A 24,424-nucleotide genomic window follows, 5' to 3' on the forward strand; every position below is an offset into this window, starting at 1 on the left:
CAGTATTGGTACACTTGTGTGTTAGCAATGTCAGTATTGGTACACTTGTGTGTTAGCAATGTCAGTATTGGTACACTCGTGTGTTAGCAATGTCAGTATTGGTACACTCGTGTGTGTGTGTGTTAGCAGTGTCAGTATTGGTACACTTGTGTTGTTGTTGTTATTATTATTCCTTGACAGTGAACTAGTTATTGTATTTGACGCACGATGAACAACGACACAAGCTATGACTATGACTATGACTATGGCTTCTATTAATGTATTCTGTTGCTATTGTTACACACATGCACTCATTTTCTGAATTAATTTTGTTGAAATAATGTTTATCAAAGTCAAAATACACTCAGAGCAATAGAATGGAAGACATCACTGTGCTTCTTATACAATAATATTATTAATTAGTTAATTGACATAAAACTGATTTTGAGATTAATTGAGTATAAATCCAAGGGTACACACATTGTTCACTGACAGTTGCCATGGCTACTCAATGAACACAGTTGTTCTGATTGGTCGGCCAGTCTCTATACTAGTGAGAGCTGGTGTTGGCCAATCATGCATGGTTTTAATTGTGAGCAATCAACATTCCATTGGCAGTATAATTAAGGTTGGCCAACCATGATATGGTTTTGTGAGTAATTAAATTCATGATCTTATATACGCCCACACATATTTGCGTGTCAAGCGAAAGCATCTCTCTCTATTAATTAAAACCATGGTTGGCCAACATCAACTCTCACATATTGCTTGTTGTGCTAACTCTGTGCCCAGGCCAGGATCCCTGCTTGGCTTGCTTATGCTTCTACGTATGAAGTGTTTACCATGCGTAAATATCCAAATCAAGAGTGCTCAGACGGTGTTCTAAAGGAATGGCGGCGGCTGATTCATGAGACTAACTTTACTCGTGCATAATAACAGAAACTGCTTGTACATGAACTACACACTGAGAAGGGTTAAAAATACTGAAATAGATAATTACAATGTTATATTAGATTGTCTTTTGTGGCAAATTCTTGCTCAATTGAGCGGCAACAATCTTGAGCTTGGTTTTAACATCCTGCAGAGTGGGAATAATACATGAGTAGCACTGTATGTACCGTGTAGTAATACATGAGTAGGACTGTGTGTACCGTGTAGTAATACATGAGTAGGACTGTGTGTACCGTGTAGTAATACATGAGTAGCACTGTATGTACCGTGTAGTAATACATGAGTAGCACTGTGTGTACCGTGTAGTAATACATGAGTAGCACTGTGTGTACCGTGTAGTAATACATGAGTAGCACTGTATGTACCGTGTAGTAATACATGAGTAGCACTGTGTGTACCGTGTAGTAATACATGAGTAGGACTGTGTGTACCGTGTAGTAATACATGAGTAGGACTCTGTGTACCGTGTAGTAATACATGAGTAGCACTGTGTGTACCGTGTAGTAATACATGAGTAGCACTGTATGTACCGTGTAGTAATACATGAGTAGGACTGTGTGTACCGTCTAGCGGGTAATTTTGAGGGTCTAAATGTTCACAAATTCAATTTCTGAAGTTAGCGTATATTTTGGAGGATAGAATATTTTAGTGGAATTGACCATGTTAAATGACCTGCTACACTGTATCGCACACGATCCTATAATAATGATACCTTGTATTGAGTGTAGTGTTCCTGCATGCCTCCTCTCTCCTCCTTCACCACTGCCCTGGGAGCACAAGACATGCACACTCTATAATAATAATAATACTCATTCAATATACACTTACCGTCCATTGTCAGTCTCATATTTAGTCTCAAATTCCCTCAGTAAAATTCGTAGCTCTTTTTTAGTCCCCAATAATAATTTGTTTTGCTGAATCAGCTCTTCACTGCAGACACAGAGTAATTGCAATAATTATTATTAGTGAGAAACTTACATTGTAGCTTTCTTAAGTTGTGAGTCAGTCAATATTTCTTGTACCTGACTGACCTCCACTCCTGGTGCCTGCAATACACCCAAGCAATGCTAACGCACGCACGCACGCACGCACGCACACACACACACACACACACACGCACGCACACACACACACACACACACACACACGCACACACACACACACACACACACGCACGCACGCACACACACACACACACGCACATACACACAGTGATACTAGCCCTCACCATCACACTGTTGGGTAGACCACTCAGAGTGGCCGAGTGTAACAGAGTCACTGATGGTAGAGTGTCTGTAGTCGACTCTAGTGGTCCCAGGGAATGGCGGGAGGGGCTCTATAGTGGGGGGGGGAGTACACATGTTAGAGAATGGAAGTAGTTCCATAAGCAGTTAATGAGGCACCACTATATACACTATGATCTTACATTGCCCTTGTGGTCTGCACTCGTCAGTTTCTTGACTAGTCTATATCTATCATAGAGTGGTCTCATGGTCTCCTTGTCATGGCGGCTGGAGGGTCGTCCGTGCACCTTCTCAAACTGGAGCAGAGCTTTTTGAATATCACGCTTCTCCTGACCTAACTGATCAACACTCATGAGCTGTACGTGTGTGTGGGCGTGTGTGAGAGACCACATAATTATACACATAAGCTGTACTCATAATTATAGTAGCATCAGGCTAGTAGGTATTATTATTGAGAGTACATTCTACTCACGTAAAGGTCCCCGGGTCTTGTGTTAGCTTGTCTCCTATTATCCAGACCATTCATTAACTTGTTGAGAGTTCCCTTCAGTCTAGCATCCTCTTCATTCACAGAGCCACTGATAATGGTGGGTTGGGTCAGTGTGACAGACTCCTCTTGTGGTTGGCTAGTACTACTTGGAGGAGAGGTTAGTCTTGTATCATCACTAGTGGCGGGATTGTCCAGTTGATCACTCCTGGATAATTCTCGCAGACCTGGACAATAGTGAACATGGTATACACAGCGCACCATTGGAATAGTCATTACCAGAGCTCTGAACACAAATTATGGGCTCCAGATAGCTACACAAAACGGCTGTTAATAAACTTGAATTCCGTTGATACAAAGTCAAAAATATTACGATATTTTTCTGAAGGAGACCTTTCAAATGATGTAAATTTTATTGGGGTCATTTTTCGGCCTTGGACCATGGGCTACATGTATAATCCATGGTATCGCCAAATTGGCAAATACTTTTATATCTCAAATATGATTTTTGATGATGCCATTTGAAAGGTCTCTTTCTAAGCTTTCAGAAAATCGTAAAATCGTTGAAATTGGATCCACGAAATTCAAGTTATGGCAGCTGAAAGAGTTTCCAAACCATTATTAAACGAGGGGGGGGCGTGGTACTAACCTTTGAGCTGCTTTCTGAGAAAAGATGCTTCCTCTAGCAGATATTTGATTGGTCCTTTCTCATCTCCAATCGGCTTACGAAGGTGAGTGGAGAAAAATTGTGCCTCAAAGCCACGAACCTCACGTTTGAGAACTGTGTGTGTGTGTGTGTGTGTGTGTGTGTGTGTGTGTGTGTGTGTGTGTGTGTGGGGGGGGGGGGTGGGTGTACTTGCTATAACATTTTCTGTACACTCTCCCTAGAATATATAGGCTAAAAGTATGATATCTTCCAATGTTTGCTAATAAAAGCAAGTCCACTGCAATCCACTGTACCATTTAATCTTGCTGTCATCTCCTGCACACTCAACTCTCCCGAGTCCACGTCATCATGCCAACCCTCAGTCACCTTTGACCTCTCCGAGGGCCATACTAGCGGCAGCTCATCCTTTAGGACGGGCGAGGAATCTGATTGGTTGGTTTCTAGTGAAGGCCTCGGTGAGTGTGAGGGTCTGCGTCTGTTGGCCGGACCCCTAGGCCGAGACAGATTCGCCTGTGTGTGTGTGGGTGTATGTGTGGGAGTGTGTGGGGGTGTGTGTGGGTGGTGGCTCACATGTACTAGCATTGCATCTCTCTTCACAATATCTAGATTCCCACTGTCGGATAAGAAAACGTCATCAGATGTGGAGGGTGTGCTTTGTGTGCCAGTGTGGTGTGTGGTGTGGGCGGGAGATGTGAAAACATCCTACAAAAATAAGAAATTTAATCAAACAAAATTTCGTTAAATATACTCACCTCATCTTCGTTGGTGCTAGTGGAGAGAAGCTTGGAGACAGTTGTGAGGTCATCACTAGCCAGTGTGCCGCTGGATTGGTGGGTGTAACCTGTGTGGTGGGTGGGGCTTGTGTAGGGGGAGGGGCTTGGACTAATGGTGGTAGTAGTGGAAGCGAATGATACTCTTGGAGCTCCAGCCTACACAGACAGAGCACATCAATAAGAGGCACAGTAGAGTCATATCTCACCATTGCAATCACAAGTCCTTTCTTTTCAAACATTTCAAACGCCTTGTTAGAAGGTTTCCACTTCTTCATATCTACCGCCCCCTCCACTCCATCACCATCTACCCCCTCCACTCCATCACCATCCACCCCCTCATTCTCAAACCGTGCCACTAATTCTGAGAGACGTACTTGTCTTGTCTCCACACAATGCTCTGGACTGACACTGCGTATCTGCACCTCTAGGTCACCAGCACCCTCTAGGTCAGCAGCACCCTCCATGCCAGCAGCACCCTCCATGCCAGCAGTGCCCTCCATGCCAGCAGTGCCCTCCATGCCAGCAGTGCCCTCCATGGCAGCCATTGGTGGAGGAGTGTCACTATAGAGGGAGCTCTTTCTGTGGCGCATTTTCTTGACGTCTGAGGTACGACGGCGTTTCACAACTGGTTCAATATGATGGCTGGGTTGTTGTTGGTATTTCTCTGGCAGTAATAGACCATACACGTCAGCTTTAGTAGGAGTCTGTACACAGGACAACACAAGTAAACACACCATCTGTAATTATAGAAGAGCTACAGAATGCATTTTAAAATTGGACAATCTATACTCAAAATGGTAGCAAACGAAAACACCTAATGCCAGAGGCTTACTCCAGGCCTATACACTAGCTAACGTGTGTACCTGTGCAGCGGTGGCTCCAGGCCTATACACTAGCTAACGTGTGTACCTGTGCAGCGGTGGCTCCAGGCCTATACACTAGCTAACGTGTGTACCTGTGCAGCGGTGGCTCCAGGCCTATACACTAGCTAACGTGTGTACCTGTGCAGCAGTGGCTCCAGGCCTATACACTAGCTAACGTGTGTACCTGTGCAGCGGTGGCTCCAGGCTGGAAGAGGTACTGTTGTATTGATTGCTCTATTGCAGTGTCAACCATTCTGTAGAGAAATGATCATATTATTAGCTAGTGATATTTGAATATAGTGTACCTTGATGATCGCGGTGTGATGGTGGGAGAGGTATGGGGACTGTCCCCTAGACTGCTCAGCAATGAGGCGGACATATTGTCGCTACTGAGCATGCTCATTGCAGAGTTTTGGGATCTCTTGTAAACTGATCTACTGTGAGATGGTGAACCTTGACCTTCGATGGGTGAGGGCATTCTGACATCTGAACTATCGCTGGATTGACCTTTGACCTGTTCATCTTCTGAGGAGCGTTGTGTGTACTTTAATCCTCGTTTAGCGTATTGTCGTTGGAAAGAGGAATCTTCGTTGATGACAGGAATATTCTCTTGAGAGGGGGATTTTCCCTCATGTAGGTGGGCAGGGCTAACAGGGGACATTGTGCGCTCAAGTATGGCTTCATCAATGCTTTTCTCAGAATACGAACGCTCGAGGTCAGAGGTCGAATCAAATGTTCGGATTGGTGAGAGAGTTTGTTCCTGTAACCAGAGGAAAGGAAAATTATTACTTTTGGCAATTACCTCATAACTTCAGTTTAGATCAACTAAGAGATGCATTCTGTAGTTCTAGACAAGCTCTATCACATGACATGCTCAGATCAAAGTTCTGGTGGGGGTGACTTACATGACTTACTGGTCGGGTTTTCTTGTCTGCAACATGCTCAGAGTATGGTCGTGGTCTAATGGGGGAGGACCTCTTGTGTATCTTTATTTCCTCCACTCCTCCAAACAAGACAGCATGATACAACACCATTCGACAAACTGTTGAATTACTAAATCCCTGCAGTTGCAAACCTTGAATCCCATCTCCACAGTGAAATATATTGGGCCCGAAAACGATGGACAAAGATACCGGAGTCATTTTATTCATATCTCTGTGAGCAGCAACGTTAGCCAAATGCTGTATTAGATATTTCAGAGTTGCATAGTTGGCAGGGGGGAGAGTGTGGATCAGAGCCTTGAGGGCAGAGATAGCTTCAGGTGAGGGCTCACTGGGAGAGCTCTGTTGCAGGTGGAGGAACTCTGACATCTTAGAGCCAGGGATCACAGCATCTGGTAGCTCTCTCTGTATGTGTGTGTGTGTGTGTGTGTGTGTGTGTGTGTGTGTGTGTGTGTGTGTGTGTGTGTGTGTGTGTGTGTGTGTGTGTGTGTGTGTGTGTGTGTGGTGTGGGGTGGGTGTGGGGGGGTTGCATACAACGTAGGTGTACAGATGGTCAATGGCCCTCACCAAGAATAGCTTGAGGAGACCTGCTATTGGCGGAATATCCTCTCCCTCAAAATTAGCATCACCAACTGGACAATTAAACCATTCAACACACTGTCCATCAACACACTGGTCCAGTAGCTGGTATAATAATTATAGATACCTTTGTCAAATAATGACTTCAACTTCTCAATATTTTTGGCGTTTCCATTGATTCTATATATTCCCTCTGTGTCCAGACCATTCTGCTCAATGTGGCCCACTATCTTGCGTATAATGAAAGGGACATCCCCTCTCCACAGCAGCTCCAGTGGGACACCAAACACCTTGTCTAATAAAGGGGAGGGGCAAACAAAGTAACAAAGTTTACAGTGGTACATGCACAGTAATAGTCAGGGATGTACTAACCACCTCTGATAGAAAGGATCACCTCTGAGGTCTTCTAGTTTACCACATGAAAGACCCAAATTTGTGTACTGAATAGGATTGAACACATCCAGCCACCACTGGATAGCTCTGGGAATCATAGTTATTAGTGGGGCTAGCTCACTTGACAATGGTGCAGAGTGTAGAGACATCGATCTCCTTCTCTTGATTAGGGGACTGTTGGATATCAGGTTCTTGACTCGACTAGCAAAGTCAGTGCTAGTACTGGACAACTTCTGCAGAGGGGAATCAAGTGTCAAGTGATGGACACACGCAAACCAGAGAGTGGTCGTATAATACTCAAATAATGAAGGGGACCTGGTGTTAAATAAGAGAACGGCCATAAATTGGCCTCTCTCTAATCGTATAATAATAAGATACATACCACGCCATGCCCCATGCCCCATGCCCCATGCCCCATGCCCAATGGCCGGCCAAGCACATAATACACTAACATAATTATAAAATAATATTACATGCTGATGCAGTACATGACTAGCTGTGTACTAGTTATATTGGAGTGGGGTCTCACTTCTACAGAAGATGCACTCTTCATAGCAGCACAAACACAGTAGACCAGTACTGTAGCTAGCTAGCTGTGGTGGTCTCAAGATCAAGAAGGTGGCCGGCTGTCTCAGCTCAGTTGCAAGTGAGAGAAAGGGGGGCGGGGCTCCTCGTGTAAAAGGTTTCCAAGGCGATGCGGGTGGTCTCGAATAACAGAGCAATGGATTTACTAATAGTCGCCCTCGTGACAACTCAACCGGAAATGAAATTTTTCCGGTATGCGGTTTGTAACGCCCCCTCAATCATCACCGCAGAGAAAGCTTCACACGATCACACACACAAGCTCTGGAGCGCTAGTCTGTACTGCACTAAAGGTAAGCTATTATAGTATGTAAGGCTCTTGTTAGCCGTGTGTTATAGATTCATAAAATCCAGCTATAAGTTATAGCACTAGCTGGTTATAGTATCATATCCACCATTGCACATGTTCCTTCACCTTGGCCTTGTGTAGACTGTGTCCTGTGATGGCTACAAGAGAGCTGGCAATGTCGGGTGGTGGTCCATGGGGATTCACTCTGTCCGGGGGGAAGGACTTTAGGTCTCCACTGAAGGTCTCCAAGGTGAGCACACACGCTAATACTGTATTATCATTCAGCTCTTCCCAATATTTAGTAAACATTCGTACGTTAGTGCATGCATCGTAGTGTGTGTGTGTGTGTGTGTGTGTGGGTGTGGGTGTGTGTGCGTGTGTGTGTGTGTGTGTGGGTGTGTGTGCGTGTGTGTGTGTGTGCGTGTGTGTGGGTGTGTGTGTGTGTGCGTGTGCGTGTGGCTTATAACTAGTCTAGTTCTTTGTCAGTACTAGTCATTATTAGGCTGCCATTTTTGGCCATGAACTGAGTATTAATGTTGCGTGTGCGTGGCTATTCGTTAACTTGTTGCAGTGAGCACATACATTGGTGGTCACTATTTCTTGATATGCTACATGTACTAGTTTCACTGTCACTGGTTTCAACAACACCTGCCAACAAGTACACTAATAACAAGATTATCATGATAGCTGTGTGGGTGTGGGTGTGTGTGTGTGGGTGTGTGGGTGTGTGCGTGTGGGTGTGTGGGTGTGTGTGTGTGGGTGTTGTGAACGGCGGCAATGATCTAGAGTGAAAGTGTTTGTTTGAATAGTGACAACACATTCTGTACATTGTTGTGTGGGGGGTATGACTGGCATGATAACAATGCTATCTTTACCTTATATGGGCATACTAGATTACCCCTGGAGGCAAGGCTGCCAAGGGAGGTATAAGGTTTGGGGACTACATCACTGCCATCAATGGAGAGTCAACTGAGTCAGTCCATCACTCTGATGCTATGATGCTCATTAAGACCACAGGAACTAGCCTGAGACTAACTCTATCCAAGTAAGAGCACTGATGGACTGTCATGTGTTGTTTGATACAAATATGTCCTGTTTTGACTGCATAACATGCTTCATTTACAATGGAGAATCACTTGTCCTACAATACCTCCTCTAGTTAAGCACCCCCCCCCCCCTGTAGTTAAGCCCACCTCTATAAGCACCACCCCCCCCCCCTTATGTAGGGAGCCTCCAGCCAGCCCTCAGAATGAACCCAAGTTTGGGCATGATGGAACTGATGCCGGGGACCGTCCTAAACCACCCCCTGTTCCCACGACAACCAAAGGTCCTGTACGGCAGCAAGTCACCATCTCCTCAGCTAGTTTCAGCACTACCCCAAAATCACCCGAACCCAAGGCACAGCCATCTAGTGTGGTGTAAGGCATAGCAGCATCTTGTAGAGCCTGTACTTTGTGTACGGAGTGTCCAATTTCAAACTATTTGATGCATTCAATAGCTTAATTTCATTCCAATGATGTGCTTAGATACAAGTTTTGTGATTAATTAGTCGAAATCCACCAATTTTTAAAAGCAGGGAGGTCTATCGCATGTCATATTTAACCCCTTTGGTCCTGGGAGGTCTATCACATGATATGTTTAACCCCTTCAGCCCTGACTCTGGCCTGGACACTGGTGGCAGCTCCACTCAACAATCTCCAGCGTTCAAGAGGATTCATGTCACCAAAACCCCCACTCCCAGCGTGCTCAGGTAACCATGGCAGCCAGTGGATTAGTATGATATAGCTGTGTGGTTTAGTTCGTATGAGTGACACTGTGACTGCTTGACACCCCCCCTCCACAGTGGGACCTCTCCACCCACACAAGCCATGAAGAATGTCGTGTTGGATGATGGAAACGTCAGGAAAACCTCTGAAAGGCCTCAGGGTAACTTACACATGCGCTAGAGCTGCTACTATTGATCAAGTAAATAAAGTAATTGTTAAAATTATCAAATTTTCCGCAGCTCCTAGTAATGCCCCGTCCAAGGTAACCATGACAACAGTCAAAGTCCCTAAAGGGTCTCCCATCCCCAAACCTCCGCCCCCTCACACGACCACACCCACCACCACTGCCGCTACCGGACAAACTAGTGAGTTTAAATATTAATTAAAAAATGAAACACGTCTGGCAATTACATGTGTACCTGTCTGTGTTGTGTTGACCTCTGACCTCTGTGCAGCCCCTGGTAAGGTGGTCCAGCGTCAAGGAGTGTGTGCGAGCTGCAACGAGCCAATCAGGTGAGAGCATGTCACTATCGAATTACCGTGTAGCGGATTGTTTTCGTACGGTGGAATTTTCGTATAATTATTTCGTACTGAAGAGCAGCATACAAAAATTAAAACTACTATCCTGAGCTGTACGAATATTAAAATACGAATGGGTAGTTCAAAAAGTTACAGTAATATATGCCCATGCACACACACACACACGCCCACACACAGAGGTCCCTTTGCTAGTGCTATGGGACGGGTATGGCATCCAGAGCACACACACACACACACACACACACACACAGAGGTCCCTTTGCTAGTGCTATGGGGCGGGTATGGCATCCAGAGCACACACACACACACACACACACACACACACACACACACACACACACACACAGAGGTCCTTTTGCTAGTGCTATGGGGCGGGTATGGCATCCAGAGCACACACATATACACACACACACACACACACACACACACACACACACACACACACAGAGGTCCCTTTGCTAGTGCTATGGGGCGGGTATGGCATCCAGAGCACACACACACACACACACACAGAGGTCCCTTTGCTAGTGCTATGGGGCGGGTATGGCATCCAGAGCACACACACACACACACACACACAGAGGTCCCTTTGCTAGTGCTATGGGGCGGGTATGGCATCCAGAGCACTTCACTTGCTCTACTTGTTCCAAGACTCTGCAGAACACCACCTTTGTGTTTGAGGATGACCAGATCATCTGTGAGGACTGCTATTCATCTAATGCCCAGAGCTGCCATTTCTGTCAGAAGCAAATACTCGGGGTGAGTAATGTGTGTGTGTGTGTGTGTGTGTGTGTGTGTGTGTGTGTGTGTGTGTGTGTGTGTGTGTGTGTGTGTGTGTGTGTGTGTGTGTGTGTGTGTGTGTGTGTGTGTGTGTGTGTGTGTGTGTGTGTGTGTGTGTGTGTGTGTGTGTGTGTGTGTGTGTGTGTGTGTGTGTGTGTGTGTGTGTGTGTGTGTGTGTGTGTGTGTGTGTGTGTGTGTGTGTGTGTGTGTGTGTGTGTGTGTGTGTGTGTGTGTGTGTGTGTGTGTGTGTGTGTGTGTGTGTGTGTGTGTGTGTGATTACCGCCCGCCCCCTCCTATTAGCCATGTGTGAGTGCAGTGGGGTTGCACTGGCACCAGGAACACTTCACTTGCTCCAGATGTAGCACTGACCTGTCCAAAGGTGAGCAGTACAACTGATGATCTTTACCGCGTGCATAAATTATATCTTGTAATGATAGGTATCGTAGCTGTACATGTGATGATCTTTACCATATGTATTGTGCTTGTGTGGTAATGATCATCAATGTTGTTTGCCCCACATGGATGCTATAGTGTTGTGTATAAAGCTATAGCTTGATTTGGTAGTAACTACAATGATATCCCCTTGTCCAGGAGAAGGGTTCAATATGGAGAACAACCTGCTCTTCTGTGCTGACTGCTTTGGCTCTCTGTATGGTGCTACGTGCAGTGGGTGTGGGGGCAAGATCGGTGGAGGGGAGCTCTGGATAGAAGCTCTGGAGGGAACTTGGCACTCGGCCTGCTTTGTCTGCGAGGTACGGTCTATAAAAACTTCAATTATTTGTCAGTAGTTGGAGAAGTTTGTCTAGTGTAAGTATCTTGAAACCTCACTAAAGAATCGATGCATGTATAGCAGTTGCTTGTCCTATTACCCCCCACCCTGACTCTATTACCCCCCACACTGCCTCTATTACCCCCACCCTGCCCCTATTACCCCCCACACTGCCTCTATTACCCCCACCCTGCCTCTATTACCCCCCACACTGCCTCTATTACCCCCCACACTGCCTCTATTACCCCCACCCTGCCTCTATTATCTCCCACCCTGCCTCTATTACCCCCCACACTGCCTCTATTACCCCCCACCCTGTTATCCTCCTCATGCAGGGTTGTAAGAATCCTCTGGAAGGATCAACTTTCTTTGCCAAGTTGGGACGACCCTACTGCAAGAGTTGTGCCTGAGGAAAGTGCTCAAACTATCAAACAAACAGTGTATATACATGTAGCTAGCTATAGCATCGTCATTCTAATCAGACTCTAATGATAGTGTTGTTTTGAATTCAGTAGATTTGTATACCATACCATTCATTTTTGCATTCATAAATTGCTCTTCTTACTAATGGCTGCATGGCTGCATGGTTGGGCTTGCATGAATAATGGACTGTTGTGATTGGCTGCAATATATTGGGCTAGCTAGCTGCTATGAATATACTCAAGCGCGTGGCTAGAATGATCGGAATGCTCCTGTGTGTCTGCAGTGTGACAGTACACACAGACCGTGTCCAGCCAGGGCGACTCCGCCAGCATCCCGCCACACTGGCTGCAACTGTTGATCTCAGAACATCTCCACTAGTCTATAGCAGAGCTACCACCACTAGTGTGTATATATATGCTGCTCACCTCTAATGGCATTAATAGTCTGAGCTAGCTGCCATCATCAGTTCACATCATGGAGACCATCACTACTGCCCTACTCTGTGCAGCACTACTCATCTGTCTGCCTCAACACAATCCTGCTGCAGCAGCAAGTAAGTGTGTGTACATGATGGTATCGTACATGGTCATTAGTCCCTGCCTCATAATGTCTTCTGGTGAATTGCAGTAGCTATAGACTACTCTATGTATTACTGATTATTTTGTTATTGTATTAGCCACTTGTTTCTTGAATGCAATGTATACAAATGTTGGGCAAATAGAGGTACCGATAATATAATAATGGTACATGTGATAATTGCTTCAGTTGACATTGCATATTGATGGCGAATCATCTATTTCGTTTTGTATTGTCCAAAGCTCATTCATTTCTAGTGTACATGGTTTCCTTTAAAGTGAATGAATGTATCCTCTCATTGTCCATATCCTACACACGCAAGAGGTCCTGCATGGCCTGGTGCACGGGACCAAATAGTGTGCGATGCTAGCTCAGTCTGTGCAACGCTAGCTCAGTGGATACACTAGCTCAGTCTGTGTGACGCTAGCTCAGTGGATACACTAGCTCAGTCTGTGTGACGCTAGCTCAGTGGATACACTAGTTCAGTCTGTACGACGCTAGCTCAGTCTGTGCAACGCTAGCTCAGTGGATACACTAGCTTAGTCTGTGCGACGCTAGCTCAGTGGATACACTAGCTCAGTCTGTGCGACGCTAGCTCAGTGGATACACTAGCTCAGTCTGTGCGACGCTAGCTCAGTGGGTACACTATCAAATGTTGATTTATGGTATTGTATTTACACCTTTGTAACTTAACCAGTGTTGTCTAATTTCACCCCAACAGTAATTAATTGTGAAGTTATAAAATTAATGTTCGCCCTAGCTGCTTACCTTGGGAGGGGGTCTTATAAGTGGGGGGGGGTCTGTTTGTAGTGAAGTGTGTGGTTGGTCCTACCTTGGGAGGGGGTCTGTTTGTAGTGAAGTGTGTGCTGTGGTTTGTTTGAACTGCCTGAGCTGATCTTGCATGGGAAGCCCATGCACCCCTATAGCAGTATGATAGCATAGATGTGGCTGGGGGTGATAGATAGATCAGCCTATATAGATGTGGCTGATGTGTGCTTGCTAGATGTGGCTCAGGGTACAGATGGACCTACACCACTTCACAGAGGAGATCAAAGCAAGTCCCTCTTGTGTTGTGGTCTGCTCTCTATAGCTGAGACTTGGACAAGAGTCTATAGCTCTCCATTATGCCAATATGTATGTGTATGGAGGTTTCTCGTTAAGCAACACATTGTTATTCTAGACTCATAAGCACGGTGGATCTGCGCCCTAATTATGAGCCCTAAAGCCATTAGGGTGGTGGTGTAATAGTTAATCTTCTGCCTCAACCACCCTGCCCAGTCAGTCAGTCTGTCTGGCATTCCTAGCTCCATTATATAGCTTCTCAATCACAGCCTTGGTATATGAATCACCTTACCTTACAGTCAATCTATGAATCACCTTACTTCAACCATCTCCCTATAGCTGTGAATGGCGTTGTTAAATAGTGTGAAACACAGTGTGGCTTTACTTCCACTGAATGGTTTAATTAATTAATGCAATACAAGCTCTAGTGCTAGTGCCATGATTATCCTGACATAGTGTATATGAGAGCATTGATTTGGGGGAGGGCTCTGGGAAGCCAATTACACACGCGTCAGTTTGGGCAATATTTCGACTGCTGATAATTTGTAGCAATGTGTACCTATCCACCAATTTAAATGCTTTGGATATCTAATAACTGCAATTATTATGATATCTACTGTACAAATGTGTAGAGCTGGAATTTGCTCCAGAGTATAATCAAGTTACGGCCCTGCCATGTGTCTAGCCAGCATGGAGCATGCAGCTCGAGTCCTACGCATGTCATTTCCTCTTTCATTTCCCTCACTTTTGCATACCTTCCAGAGAAGTTGCTATTGGACTGACTGATGAGTTGGTATTGATAAGGACATGGCTGGAATTTCTTAGAATATTGTACATATTTCAGTGTAGTGTCTACTAGCACTTTAGAGGGTACATAGACACAGGGCCAAGCCTGTCCACCTGTCTTGCTACCAGGGTGCCTACAGCCTGCCAGCCTGTCTTGCTACCAGGGTGCCTATAGCCTGCCAGCCTGTCTTGCTACCAGGGTGCCTATAGCCTGCCAGCCTGTCTTGCTACCAGGGTGCCTATAGCCTGCCAGCCTGTCTTGCAGGCATAGTTGAATGGTGCTAGTAGCTTCAAGTGGTTGTGTTTTGTCTGGCTTCCCATTGTACGCCCACTCTTACAGACACTAGTCTTGTGTGCATGTGCTATAGTTAGCTACCAGTCAAAGCTCACCACCCACATACGTCATCATCATATCCTCATATTTGTTTGCTTACATGTGAACTCTAAACCTCCTACCAGCCAGACAGTCTCACTCACTATATATAGCAGCTAGTGGACTGTTTGGCTGGGTATCAAGACTATTGGTTTGTTGGCACTATTGATATTCAACGCCCAACACACACACATACACACACACACACACACACACACACACACACACACAGGCCTAGAGTGTCACTGCACTGGCTGCAAGGACACTACCTACTGCACCGTACAGGATGGTGCTTGCTTCACATCATCAACTGTGAGAGCTCACACACACAATAATGTTGTGTACACTGTTTATACAACAACGTGTGTTTATAGTTCATTGTGTGTGTGTGTTGTGCAAATACTTATTATATATCTCAACATTTTGACAGGTTTCCAATCATTTAATCACGGGTTGTCTGCCTGCGAGTCTAGCATCACTAATGTGCGACCAATCAGATTCAAGCGTTCAGTGTTGCCATAACAACCATTGTAACCTAGTCAGAAGTGCTGGAAATCAACGATTCTTAAGAAATGAAGGTAATGAAGATCAAAGAAGATTATGAAGATCAAAGAAGATTATGAATATCATTCAATTCTCAGTAATATTTATAGAGTCTTTATTCTTAAGGAATGCTTGCATGACACCACCAAAGCGAGCCAGACAAATTGGGGGGCCCCTTGTGTAATTAAAGGGCCCTCCCCCTAATTACTTATAATTATACAACTATTTTATTGTATGTCCCGCCCACACACACACACACACGTACAGAAGAAGCCACTGAAATGCCTGACAACGCTATTCTATTGGGTGTTGTAATTGGGGTGGTTGTCGTAGGTACTATTGTAATTGCATCTCTAGTAGTGGCCGCCCTCTGTTGTATCTTATACCGGAGGCAAAAAAGAAAGACACAACATCCTGTTTCCACCATTGAAGCCACACCCACTCCCGAGGTCCGCTGTACGGCACACACTAACAACAACTGTCGTGCCATTCTTCCACAGAGTAAGTCAACTGCATCATTATATTAATTATAACGTCCGGTTTCAAACTGTTTGGTGCTTAGATCAGTGATGATTAATATCCCTCCTTTGCTGTGCAGGTGAGAGTATAGGATCACTCATAAAGGCGGCCATGTTTTATGGTGATCCCTTGTCACCGCTTGTCCAACGCTCTATAGCACAACAGACAATGCTAGAGAAGTACCTGACAAAGGGAGGGTTTAGTAGTCGATATATTGGGCGATGGCGGGAGGACAGAGTGGCTGTAACCGTGTTCCCTGTCAAGCATCAACACTTCTGGACTAATGAGTCTACCATACTGCAGGTTAGTATAGCAGTCTACCATACTGCAGGTTAGTATAGCAGTATGAGTCTACCATACTGCAGGTTAGTAGCAGTGTGAGTCTACCATACTGCAGGTTAGTAGCAGTGTGAGTCTACCATACTGCAGGTTAGTAGCAGTGTGAGTCTACCATACTGCAGGTTAGTAGCAGTGTGAGTCTACCATACTGCAGGTTAGTAGCAGTGTGAGTCTACCATACTGCAGGTTAGTAGCAGTGTGAGTCTACCATACTGCAGGTTAGTAGCAGTGTGTAGCTAGTAGCCTGGTTAGGGCATGGAATGCATGGTGATCGTAACCATGGTTACAGGTATGCATGGTGATCGTAACCATGGTTACAGGTATGCTTATTACGTATACAGTCTTGAGATTCAGTAGCTATAGGTATATGTAGTTCTTAGAGTGTTTTAGCATAATTACTCGTGAAGATTTATGATGGTTTGAAATCCATTGCTTTTTACCAAAGCAGAGACCCAAATGTGCTAGCTGTTGCCCACCCCTACACTTGCAATCACACACCACCCACACCACACCACACACACACCACACCACCCACACACACACACGAGCAGCTTCCACTGATGAGACATGACAGTATATTGAGCTTCATTGCTGCAGACACTGTATTCAAGAAATCAGTTAACTATCTCTACCTCATTAGTGAGTATCACCCCAGGGGCACCCTCAGGGAGCACCTCGTTAAAAGCACACTGGAGATATCAGAGGCTCTGCTGTTGATTAGCTCTCTTGTGTCTGGAGTGGAGTACTTGCACAGTGTGCTAGCTCAGGAGAGCAGAGGTGGGGTGGTGGTGAAGCCATCCATTGCACACTGCAACCTAACCAGTCAAAATGTCTACGTGGACAAGTCAGGTGATCTATAATTGTAGCTATGTGCATTTTTTGTGCTTGAATAATATCCTTCAAATTCATTGGGGAAGCTATGTGCATTTTATATGCTTATTCATTAATGATCTTTACCCAACACTTTTTTCTTCTCCGTCTTCTGCAGGTTCATGTTGTCTGAGTGACTTTGCCTTGTCAGTGACTCAGAGTGGGTGTGTCAGTGGGTGTGGTCACACTGCCCACTCAGACATGAGATACCGCCCACCAGAAGCATTAGCCGCTACTACTACTGACGCTGGGTTCGAGGGTTTAAAGAGTGGAGACGTGTACTCCCTCGGACTCATACTATGGGAGGTGGCCAATTGCTGCCTAGTGCAAGGTGAGGGGACGGGACGCTCTGTGAATGTAGAGAAACTGTATCCCACTCTCTCCCCGCTAAAATTTACATTTGTGGATTGTTTATTGTATTTTGTGCAGGTGAGGACAGTGTGCACTCTCTACCGTACTCTGACCTCTTGGACTCTGAAGCCACACCTACTAGAGACAATATGATGAGAATAGTTTGTGAGGAGGGAAAGAGACCGCCTCTACCAGAGCAATGCTCTAGAGATGAGGTGACCAATTATATTAAGTTCATATATTTCTGTATATATATAGCGTTCGTTTTGGTATAGCTATCTTTGAGAGCCCGTAATTTGTGTTCAGATTGTCCAATGTCAAAACTATATTATGCATTCAATAGCTCTCAGAATTATCTTTCCAATGGTGTGCTTAGATACAAGTTCTGTGATTGGTCAATTTAACAAAAGGGAATTTAAGGCTAGCTATTTCTAGAGCCAGAGTTTAGAGCGTTTGATTTAACATTCAACGACATTTCGTTTAGCTCTTATACAATGTCCCCCCACATACTCACGCCCACACACCACACGCCCACACACACCACAGAACATACGACTGGTTCTGGCCACCATTGACGAGTGCTGGAGCTCTTCTCCCTCACAAAGACCAACCACACAACAACTCAAGGAGACACTGCAAACAACGCTATTACCAACCATTAAATGGCAAGTATCAGTTGACAAGAATGGACAAACAGTGTATAAGCAAATGACTTCCTAGGAATTATGACAAACTCTTGTACATAATAACAACAAGGGGTGCTGCAAATATCATCATCGTTTTTTACTGCTTTTTGTGTCAGAATCATTCAATTATTTTTGTCCCCGCATCAATATTACATTTCACTACACTATAATTACAAGTGTAAAAACAAAATGGGGAAGTAGGGCTGACCCACTCAAATACCAAGAAGGTATCCCTGAGTTCATGCACCAAGCAGCGTGCAACAGTTTAAGATTAATTTGATTCAATTAACATTCTATAGACTGTAAATACTATAAGTACAACAAAGACAGTGGAGCAGAGGCTCCAATACACAAAGCTATGTTAACTAGCAAAGTCGTTACAAGTAACTGAATCTAGTCCACAAAATTAAAGTCATTGTGCATCTATAATTATGTTACTGTTACTGTTTCACGACATCGATGACAGTGTGCGTGACTTTGGGTGCATTGTCAGCTGTAGCTTGAGGAGGGGGAGGGGCTGGTCTGTAGTCCTCCGTGGTGAGGGGGGTTAGTACGTCCAGGGCAGGCTCTCTCAGCTGGTCCAGCGAATGATCAGGGTCAGATTCTTCCATGGCTTCATCAGTGTATCTGTCCGCGTTTGTCCAGGTTTCGTTCTCCATTTCGTACTTTTCCAGTTTGCGAACTCGTGGAATCAGTTTTCTCAGTTTGAGTGCATTTTGCAGAACAGGAACTGTTTTCAAAATGTACTCGTAACAATGGTAGCAGACTATCACCACAAACAAAATAAAAGCCACTGCCATTGAAATGTTGGATATTATGACTTGATTCCCATTGATGCTTCCTATGTAGAGGGTACCATACGCTAGAATTGCAAGATTGAGGAAAAAGAGTGTTTCCAGTAAATCATTGAATCGTATTTTGTACACTGGATAATTCTGTGATTTGAAAATATTAAGTCCAACAGTTATAGATCCAGCTGATAGTACGGGGAGAGAAGTGTCCAAAGCCAAAAAGGCTGTTATTAGATTATGAGCGATCAAAGAAAATAGGAGCAGTCCCACCCAGTAGCGATGCTTGGGAGTGAATGGAGCATGGTATGCATCCATGAAGCCATTGTAGTATGTGTTCTTAGTCCATTTCATGAGCTTCCATTTTGAACAGCGAGGAAGCCATTGTCCAAACAAGAGCACTACAGTGAACAATATACCAGAAATGAGGATTATGGCGGCAAAAACAAACCGAGGGACGTGACCGGGAGTGAAATATTGCACATTGCCGTCATACATCCAAACTATATCACTTGAATTGTTGGGAAAATCCAACACCTTGGTTGCACCATCAGGATAATACAAGACCCTGTATTGCAGTGCAGCAATGATAAACCGTAAGAGTTTGGAATAAGAGAGTAGGACGAGTGTGCCTAGGGCAGCAACTGGGTTCCTGTTGGAGAGGAGCTTTGAAAATGAGTCAAAGTACTTGCTTAAAATGATTATTAAGAACATCAAAAGAAACAGGTAAGCAGGAAAGACAATCTGAAGGAGCACTTTTGCTTGAGAGTTCATTCTATCATAAAAGCATGTCTCAATACCTAAGTCAAGATTTACCCACGATATGAAAACTGTCAAAGGGTTATGAAAAGGTATGAAAATCGACTGATTTGCAGCTAATACATTAGTGTAGAAGATCAGCCCATGGATAGTGCCTGTTGCTACGGTAATGTTGAAAACGAGAATGAATACAACTAGTACTATGCCTGCCAGGGCAAACGGGACTAGCAGGAGAAGGTAAGTGTTTGAGCAGAGTTCACATCGTGAAGTACCTAACACAAGACTCAGTCCTGATTCACATTCTCCACACAAGACACCACTTCGATTGTAGGCACACTGTTTGTCAGGGTTGCTTAGACTGATGTTGACTGGTTTTAGTACACAATAGTCAAATGTACAGTTACTAACAACATACCCACTTCCGTTAGTGGTATTAGTCACTCCTATCCATATGTTGTTATTGCTTTCCAATTTTATGGTCCCATTATCCTCAGAACAGTTTGTTATTTGATATTCTTGTTGCAAGACTGGATCACAGTCACACTTGCACTCAATTGAGGACATGATTGGCTTGAGTCCAATAGGGCATTCACACTTTAGAAAAGAAATGTTTAGAATTTGTCTTGAAATTCCCAAATTGTTGCATGGACCATCAGCATAGAGTTCCACTTGAGCAGAGCTGTCTTGTGAGAATACATTGTACTCTAATTCTGTGCACTGATTGCCAACTTCTTGCTGTGCTTGTCCTTCTTTGAGACGATCAACTCTACTGCTCTCAGTGATAACAGAACTGTGAATTTTGGCATTATTCATTGGATTTCCAGCTTGGTCTACAGCCATAACACTGATTGTGAATGCTTGTCCTTTTCTAACAGAAATGGTCTGCTTGGTGGTGTTACACAACTTCACTCTGACAGCCTTTGAAGCTATCCATGAATAATGCACAGTATTGTTCAAGTACTCAAATCCATTGTCTGATGAAGAGAGTTCGGCTGATACATCCACCGTACACCTGTCCAAAAGACCTCCGTAAATATCTGCTCCTGACTGGGTAGCTGTGTTGTTTGTCAGAAAAGTGTTGCGATTATTGATTGCACTGTTCAAACATTTAACTTCTTCATTAAATCCAGTCATTAATAAAGAAAAGAAAGCTTGGATCAAAGGTATCACACCCTTAATAGAATTGTTATCAAAACCATAGAGATCTATAGTTTGAATGAAGCACTCTGTTTGTGGCAGATCTCCTGCAGTAGTTACATCCTCTCCTCTACACACACCACTCTCAGTACTGTCTGCCACAAATATCCCCCCTCCATATTGAGCCGTGTTACTGTAGATTTCTAGTATGACCAGCGTTTTACCAAGCTCTAGCTCCACGTCCTGTTTCAGAATATGTATCTTAGAACTTTGTCGTAAATAAATTCCACCTCCGCTATTGTTTGCTGAGTTTGACTTGATGTGGACGTGAGCGTGAGAAAAGGCCTTGATGTTTGAAGCGACTGCATAAATACCTCCTCCATTTTGAGCATCATTTCGATCTATAATACTCACAAACAGTACAGGTTCCATGTCACTACATGTACACAGGACAAACTGATGATTAAATATACAACCAGTAGTAACCTTCGAATCAAATTCAATTTCGCTTGAGTATGCATAAATCCCACCACCATTTTGTGCTGTGTTATGGGATATCTCTATTGGATAGTGAATAGAGAGTGTACTCTCTCTCAGAAACACACCTCCTCCAAAGGTAGCAGTATTGTTAGAAATGACCACTCCTTCTGCATTGATATAGATTTGACTCTGGACTGCTCTGATGGCTCCACCCTGCACACCACGATTGTTACTGAGAGTTGTGGGTCCATTGAACTCCACTCGACTGCTTAGAGCATACACAGGGTTTATATTATTGCTAACGGTGTTAACTCCTATAAATGACAAGTTAGAATGCACTGCGTAAATGATATTTTCACCCTCTAAATTGTCAAATATGCTTGTATTAGTAATTATCAAAGTTGAGATAACAACCGCAATCACTCCATCTTGTTTGGTGGCTCTGTTGTTGGTGAGCACACAGTCGGAAATGATAACAGGCACATCAGCAACAGAAATTACTCCACCAAAATCAGCACTGTTATTTTTAATCATGACTTTGGAGATAGATATAGTTCCAATCAATGCCAAAATCGCTCCACCAGCGCTAGTTCCTCCATTACCAACTACAGCTTCATTGTCCGTTATATTACAGCTCATGATAGATGCATTAACTCTGTAAAGTCCAATCGCTCCACCAGAGACTGCAGCCTTGTTGTTTGTTAGCTCGCTATCGGATATTAGTAACTCTCCACTCAAAATCGAAATCGCTCCACCTGCTCTCTCAGCACTGTTGTACGCTAGCTCACTGTCGGAGATTGAGACACCCCCTAACCAGATATTAATTGCTCCACCAGATTCAGCAGCACTGTTGTACGCTAGCTCACTGTCGGAGATTGAGACACTCCCAAACCAGATACTAATTGCTCCACCGTCAATGATAGCATTATTGTTTAGTAGCGCACAGTTGGAAATGAACAAGTTACTTTCGTAGGTCATAGATCTAATCGCTCCACCATTATGATAAGCGCTATTATTTGTAAAGTTGCACCAACTGATAGTCACACTTGCAGAGGCCACAAACACTGCTCCACCACATACAGCAGTATTGGAATCGAACCTTGAACCATTAATAACAATTTGATTTGATTCAATGTTCACTGCACCGCCATTGTTACTGAAGAAGTCACTCTTTTCAATGTACACATTATCAGCCTCAACATATAATGCTCTGTAAGTGCTAGTGTTGTTCACAAAGAGAACTTGTTCAATCGTCACAGTTACCGTACGAGTGATCCAGAGTGTACAAGCTTCCAACTTTAGCAATTTCAAGTCTACCAAATAGCATTCAGCGATAAATAATTCTTGAGAAATGTTCATGTAGCCTGAACTACTTTCATCACCTGCTCCAGTGAAATGCAAACCTTCGATACTCAATGCACTGATATTGGATAACAGCACTCTACCAGAATTGTTCAAATTGATGGTGGCATTTTGGCCAGCAATAATCACCTCTCCAAAATTACAAATGTAAAGGATTTCACTCAATAAATGATCTCCAGGTAGAAAGCTCAAGGTGAGATTGTCTCCACCAGATAACAGGGCTGTTTGAACAAGCTGCTCGAGAGTGAAACAAGTTTTATTTTGATAGTCATGACACAAGTCGGTTGAATCCACTGGCACAATGTGATAGTACTCACTCCTGGTAACAGTAGCTAGGGTCAGTAGCAGCACCAACCAGGTGCAGTGCATGTTCTCTCCGATACTATATGATTACAAGTATATTTAATTGCAGAACTATATAGTACTATTGCTGCTTCTATATTGATATCAAAACTTAAAGCGGGTATAGAGTAGAATAAGGTATTATGAGATGAAACCAATTATGAGACAGCTGCAGGAATGCTTCAGCTATTCTGTCGGCATTTAATTATAGTAATAGCACTACCACTCCATAGTATTTTTTCCAAAACAAATTTGGAGTTGGATGCTGTGTTGACAGAGATACCACAATAGTTTGTTTAAGTCCGAATTTAATTGGAAAAAACAATTTTAATAGGGCAAATGTTTTGTAGTAAAATTCACTAGGTATCTGTTAAAACAAGAGTAACTAATCGCTACACAGCAAAAATACATAATTATGTTATATGAGATGCATCATCGTAATTTAGTGTATTTCTACATGAAATTTCAAAAGATGCGTTTCATTTATGTTACTGTAAACGAATGTGTTTTTACTGTGTATATTTTATATAAGAAGGCTTCAGATATGCTGTTAGGAGTAGCCAATTAGCGTTAAAATTAGCAATGGTGTCTCATAATACCTAAACCACTTTGAACACTAAATGCTAGCATTAGTTGAAAACAAAGTACTGTCACTATTTTTTATTTATATTTTTGCTTGCATGCAAAGCCTATTGACCATAGTAGTTAGTGAACAGGCTATTTAGCTCCCTCAAGATTACTGCAAGACATGCAGGGGGTCAGACACATTTAGATGTCTCATAATACCCTCTTACACCCTATACTATAGTTGTCTATAGATCTAGACACGTGGAACAAGATAATAGTCACCAGCAATATTTAATTGATAAGGCTCAATTACACAAGTTTGCAGTGTTAACTTACCTAATGGATATATAATTTTCTTTTCAGCTTACAAGACACAGTCTCACACACACATGTGAATACAGCAGTGGAGTAGAGAGGTATAGGACTATATAGATCTATAGGTGTCTTCCACAGGCCATGCAGACAGTTATAAACTGTACTATAGCTAGAAATTGCAAATAGCTGTAAAAATACCTTCTATGGATAACATTTCTGCGTTTACTCATTCATTCACAGAATTCGAAGAATTTTTGGGCTGCAGAAATTTCTCAAGGGCGTATAAAAGAAGAGAAGGCATGCAATAGCAAAAGAGCAGAGTTCAAACGTGGGCGGATGAATGTGCATTGAATGTGCATGAAATGTTAAAAATAGAAATTTCTATTTTTAGCACTCATGCAAATCGTTCATCCGCCCACGTTTGAACTCTGCTAGCTACGTGTTAGCCTCGAGACTAGGCCGATTAAAATTTTAATCGGCCTGGTCTCGAGGCTAGCTACGTGTAGGCCTTGCTCAATTATGCTCAACATTTTGCCTATTAGT

General features: G+C 43.8%; 4 protein-coding genes across 5 annotated transcripts; 2 read left to right on the forward strand and 2 right to left on the reverse strand.

The window, feature by feature from the left end:
• Positions 1–880: 880 nt before the first annotated feature.
• LOC135337131 (uncharacterized) lies at positions 881–7,553 on the reverse strand. Of its 2 annotated transcripts, none has more exons than XM_064533042.1 (19): positions 7,407–7,553; positions 6,999–7,110; positions 6,612–6,779; positions 6,473–6,537; positions 5,879–6,310; positions 5,270–5,724; positions 5,149–5,218; positions 4,308–4,805; positions 4,081–4,257; positions 3,899–4,030; positions 3,622–3,838; positions 3,311–3,442; positions 2,647–2,888; positions 2,357–2,530; positions 2,159–2,266; positions 1,909–1,976; positions 1,759–1,860; positions 1,643–1,697; positions 881–1,057 (listed from the first exon to the last, which is right to left on the reverse strand). In XM_064533042.1, the coding sequence occupies exons 1-19, from the start codon at positions 7,428–7,430 to the stop codon at positions 989–991; spliced, it is 3,300 nt and encodes a 1,099-aa protein (XP_064389112.1). In that variant the 5' UTR covers positions 7,431–7,553; the 3' UTR covers positions 881–988. The 2 variants fall into 2 exon arrangements, with proteins under 2 accessions (XP_064389112.1, XP_064389111.1); XM_064533041.1 differs by having other exon boundaries at positions 5,870–6,310.
• An 88-nt stretch (positions 7,554–7,641) lies between these two features.
• LOC135337134 (LIM domain-binding protein 3-like) lies at positions 7,642–12,155 on the forward strand. The gene is made up of 12 exons (XM_064533044.1): positions 7,642–7,752; positions 7,890–7,998; positions 8,642–8,793; positions 8,975–9,166; positions 9,400–9,498; positions 9,592–9,674; positions 9,754–9,879; positions 9,970–10,027; positions 10,636–10,813; positions 11,135–11,213; positions 11,426–11,586; positions 11,939–12,155. Exons 2-12 carry the CDS (start codon positions 7,903–7,905, stop codon positions 12,011–12,013), a joined length of 1,299 nt encoding a protein of 432 aa, XP_064389114.1. The 5' UTR covers positions 7,642–7,752; positions 7,890–7,902; the 3' UTR covers positions 12,014–12,155.
• Positions 12,156–12,305: 150 nt separating this feature from the next.
• On the forward strand, positions 12,306–18,321 carry LOC135337133 (bone morphogenetic protein receptor type-1B-like). Its single transcript, XM_064533043.1, has 9 exons — positions 12,306–12,579; positions 15,056–15,135; positions 15,254–15,401; positions 15,634–15,867; positions 15,965–16,188; positions 16,776–17,073; positions 17,213–17,425; positions 17,524–17,660; positions 17,992–18,321. Exons 1-9 carry the CDS (start codon positions 12,501–12,503, stop codon positions 18,163–18,165), a joined length of 1,587 nt encoding a protein of 528 aa, XP_064389113.1. The 5' UTR covers positions 12,306–12,500; the 3' UTR covers positions 18,166–18,321.
• Positions 18,322–18,402: 81 nt separating this feature from the next.
• LOC135337130 (uncharacterized) lies at positions 18,403–24,206 on the reverse strand. Its single transcript, XM_064533040.1, has 2 exons — positions 23,903–24,206; positions 18,403–23,039 (listed from the first exon to the last, which is right to left on the reverse strand). Exon 2 carries the CDS (start codon positions 23,024–23,026, stop codon positions 18,572–18,574), a length of 4,455 nt encoding a protein of 1,484 aa, XP_064389110.1. The 5' UTR covers positions 23,027–23,039; positions 23,903–24,206; the 3' UTR covers positions 18,403–18,571.
• Between the last annotated feature and the right edge of the window lie 218 nt (positions 24,207–24,424).

This window comes from Halichondria panicea, chromosome 6, assembly GCF_963675165.1.
Source record: "Halichondria panicea chromosome 6, odHalPani1.1, whole genome shotgun sequence".
Lineage (NCBI taxonomy): Eukaryota > Metazoa > Porifera > Demospongiae > Suberitida > Halichondriidae > Halichondria > Halichondria panicea.

What these genes read in the sequence shown, in the direction of transcription:
- LOC135337131 (XM_064533041.1), bottom strand. Translation starts at nt 7,430, where the DNA reads ATGAAGAGTGCATCTTCTGTAGAA. An exon ending in CAAGACCCGGGGACCTTTAC is followed by an intron (nt 2,531 to 2,646) that starts GTGAGTAGAATG and finishes ACACACGTACAG; the next exon opens with CTCATGAGTGTTGATCAGTT. An exon ending in AACACTACACTCAATACAAG is followed by an intron (nt 1,058 to 1,642) that starts GTATCATTATTA and finishes CCCACTCTGCAG; the next exon opens with GATGTTAAAACCAAGCTCAA.
- LOC135337134 (XM_064533044.1), top strand. Translation starts at nt 7,903, where the DNA reads ATGGCTACAAGAGAGCTGGCAATGTCGGGTGGTGGTCCATGGGGATTC. An exon ending in CTGAGACTAACTCTATCCAA is followed by an intron (nt 8,794 to 8,974) that starts GTAAGAGCACTG and finishes CCCCTTATGTAG; the next exon opens with GGAGCCTCCAGCCAGCCCTC. An exon ending in GCACAGCCATCTAGTGTGGT is followed by an intron (nt 9,167 to 9,399) that starts GTAAGGCATAGC and finishes TAACCCCTTCAG; the next exon opens with CCCTGACTCTGGCCTGGACA.
- LOC135337133 (XM_064533043.1), top strand. Translation starts at nt 12,501, where the DNA reads ATGGAGACCATCACTACTGCCCTACTCTGTGCAGCACTACTCATCTGT. An exon ending in ATGAGTCTACCATACTGCAG is followed by an intron (nt 16,189 to 16,775) that starts GTTAGTATAGCA and finishes ACACACGAGCAG; the next exon opens with CTTCCACTGATGAGACATGA. An exon ending in TGTCTACGTGGACAAGTCAG is followed by an intron (nt 17,074 to 17,212) that starts GTGATCTATAAT and finishes CGTCTTCTGCAG; the next exon opens with GTTCATGTTGTCTGAGTGAC.
- LOC135337130 (XM_064533040.1), bottom strand. Translation starts at nt 23,026, where the DNA reads ATGCACTGCACCTGGTTGGTGCTGCTACTGACCCTAGCTACTGTTACC.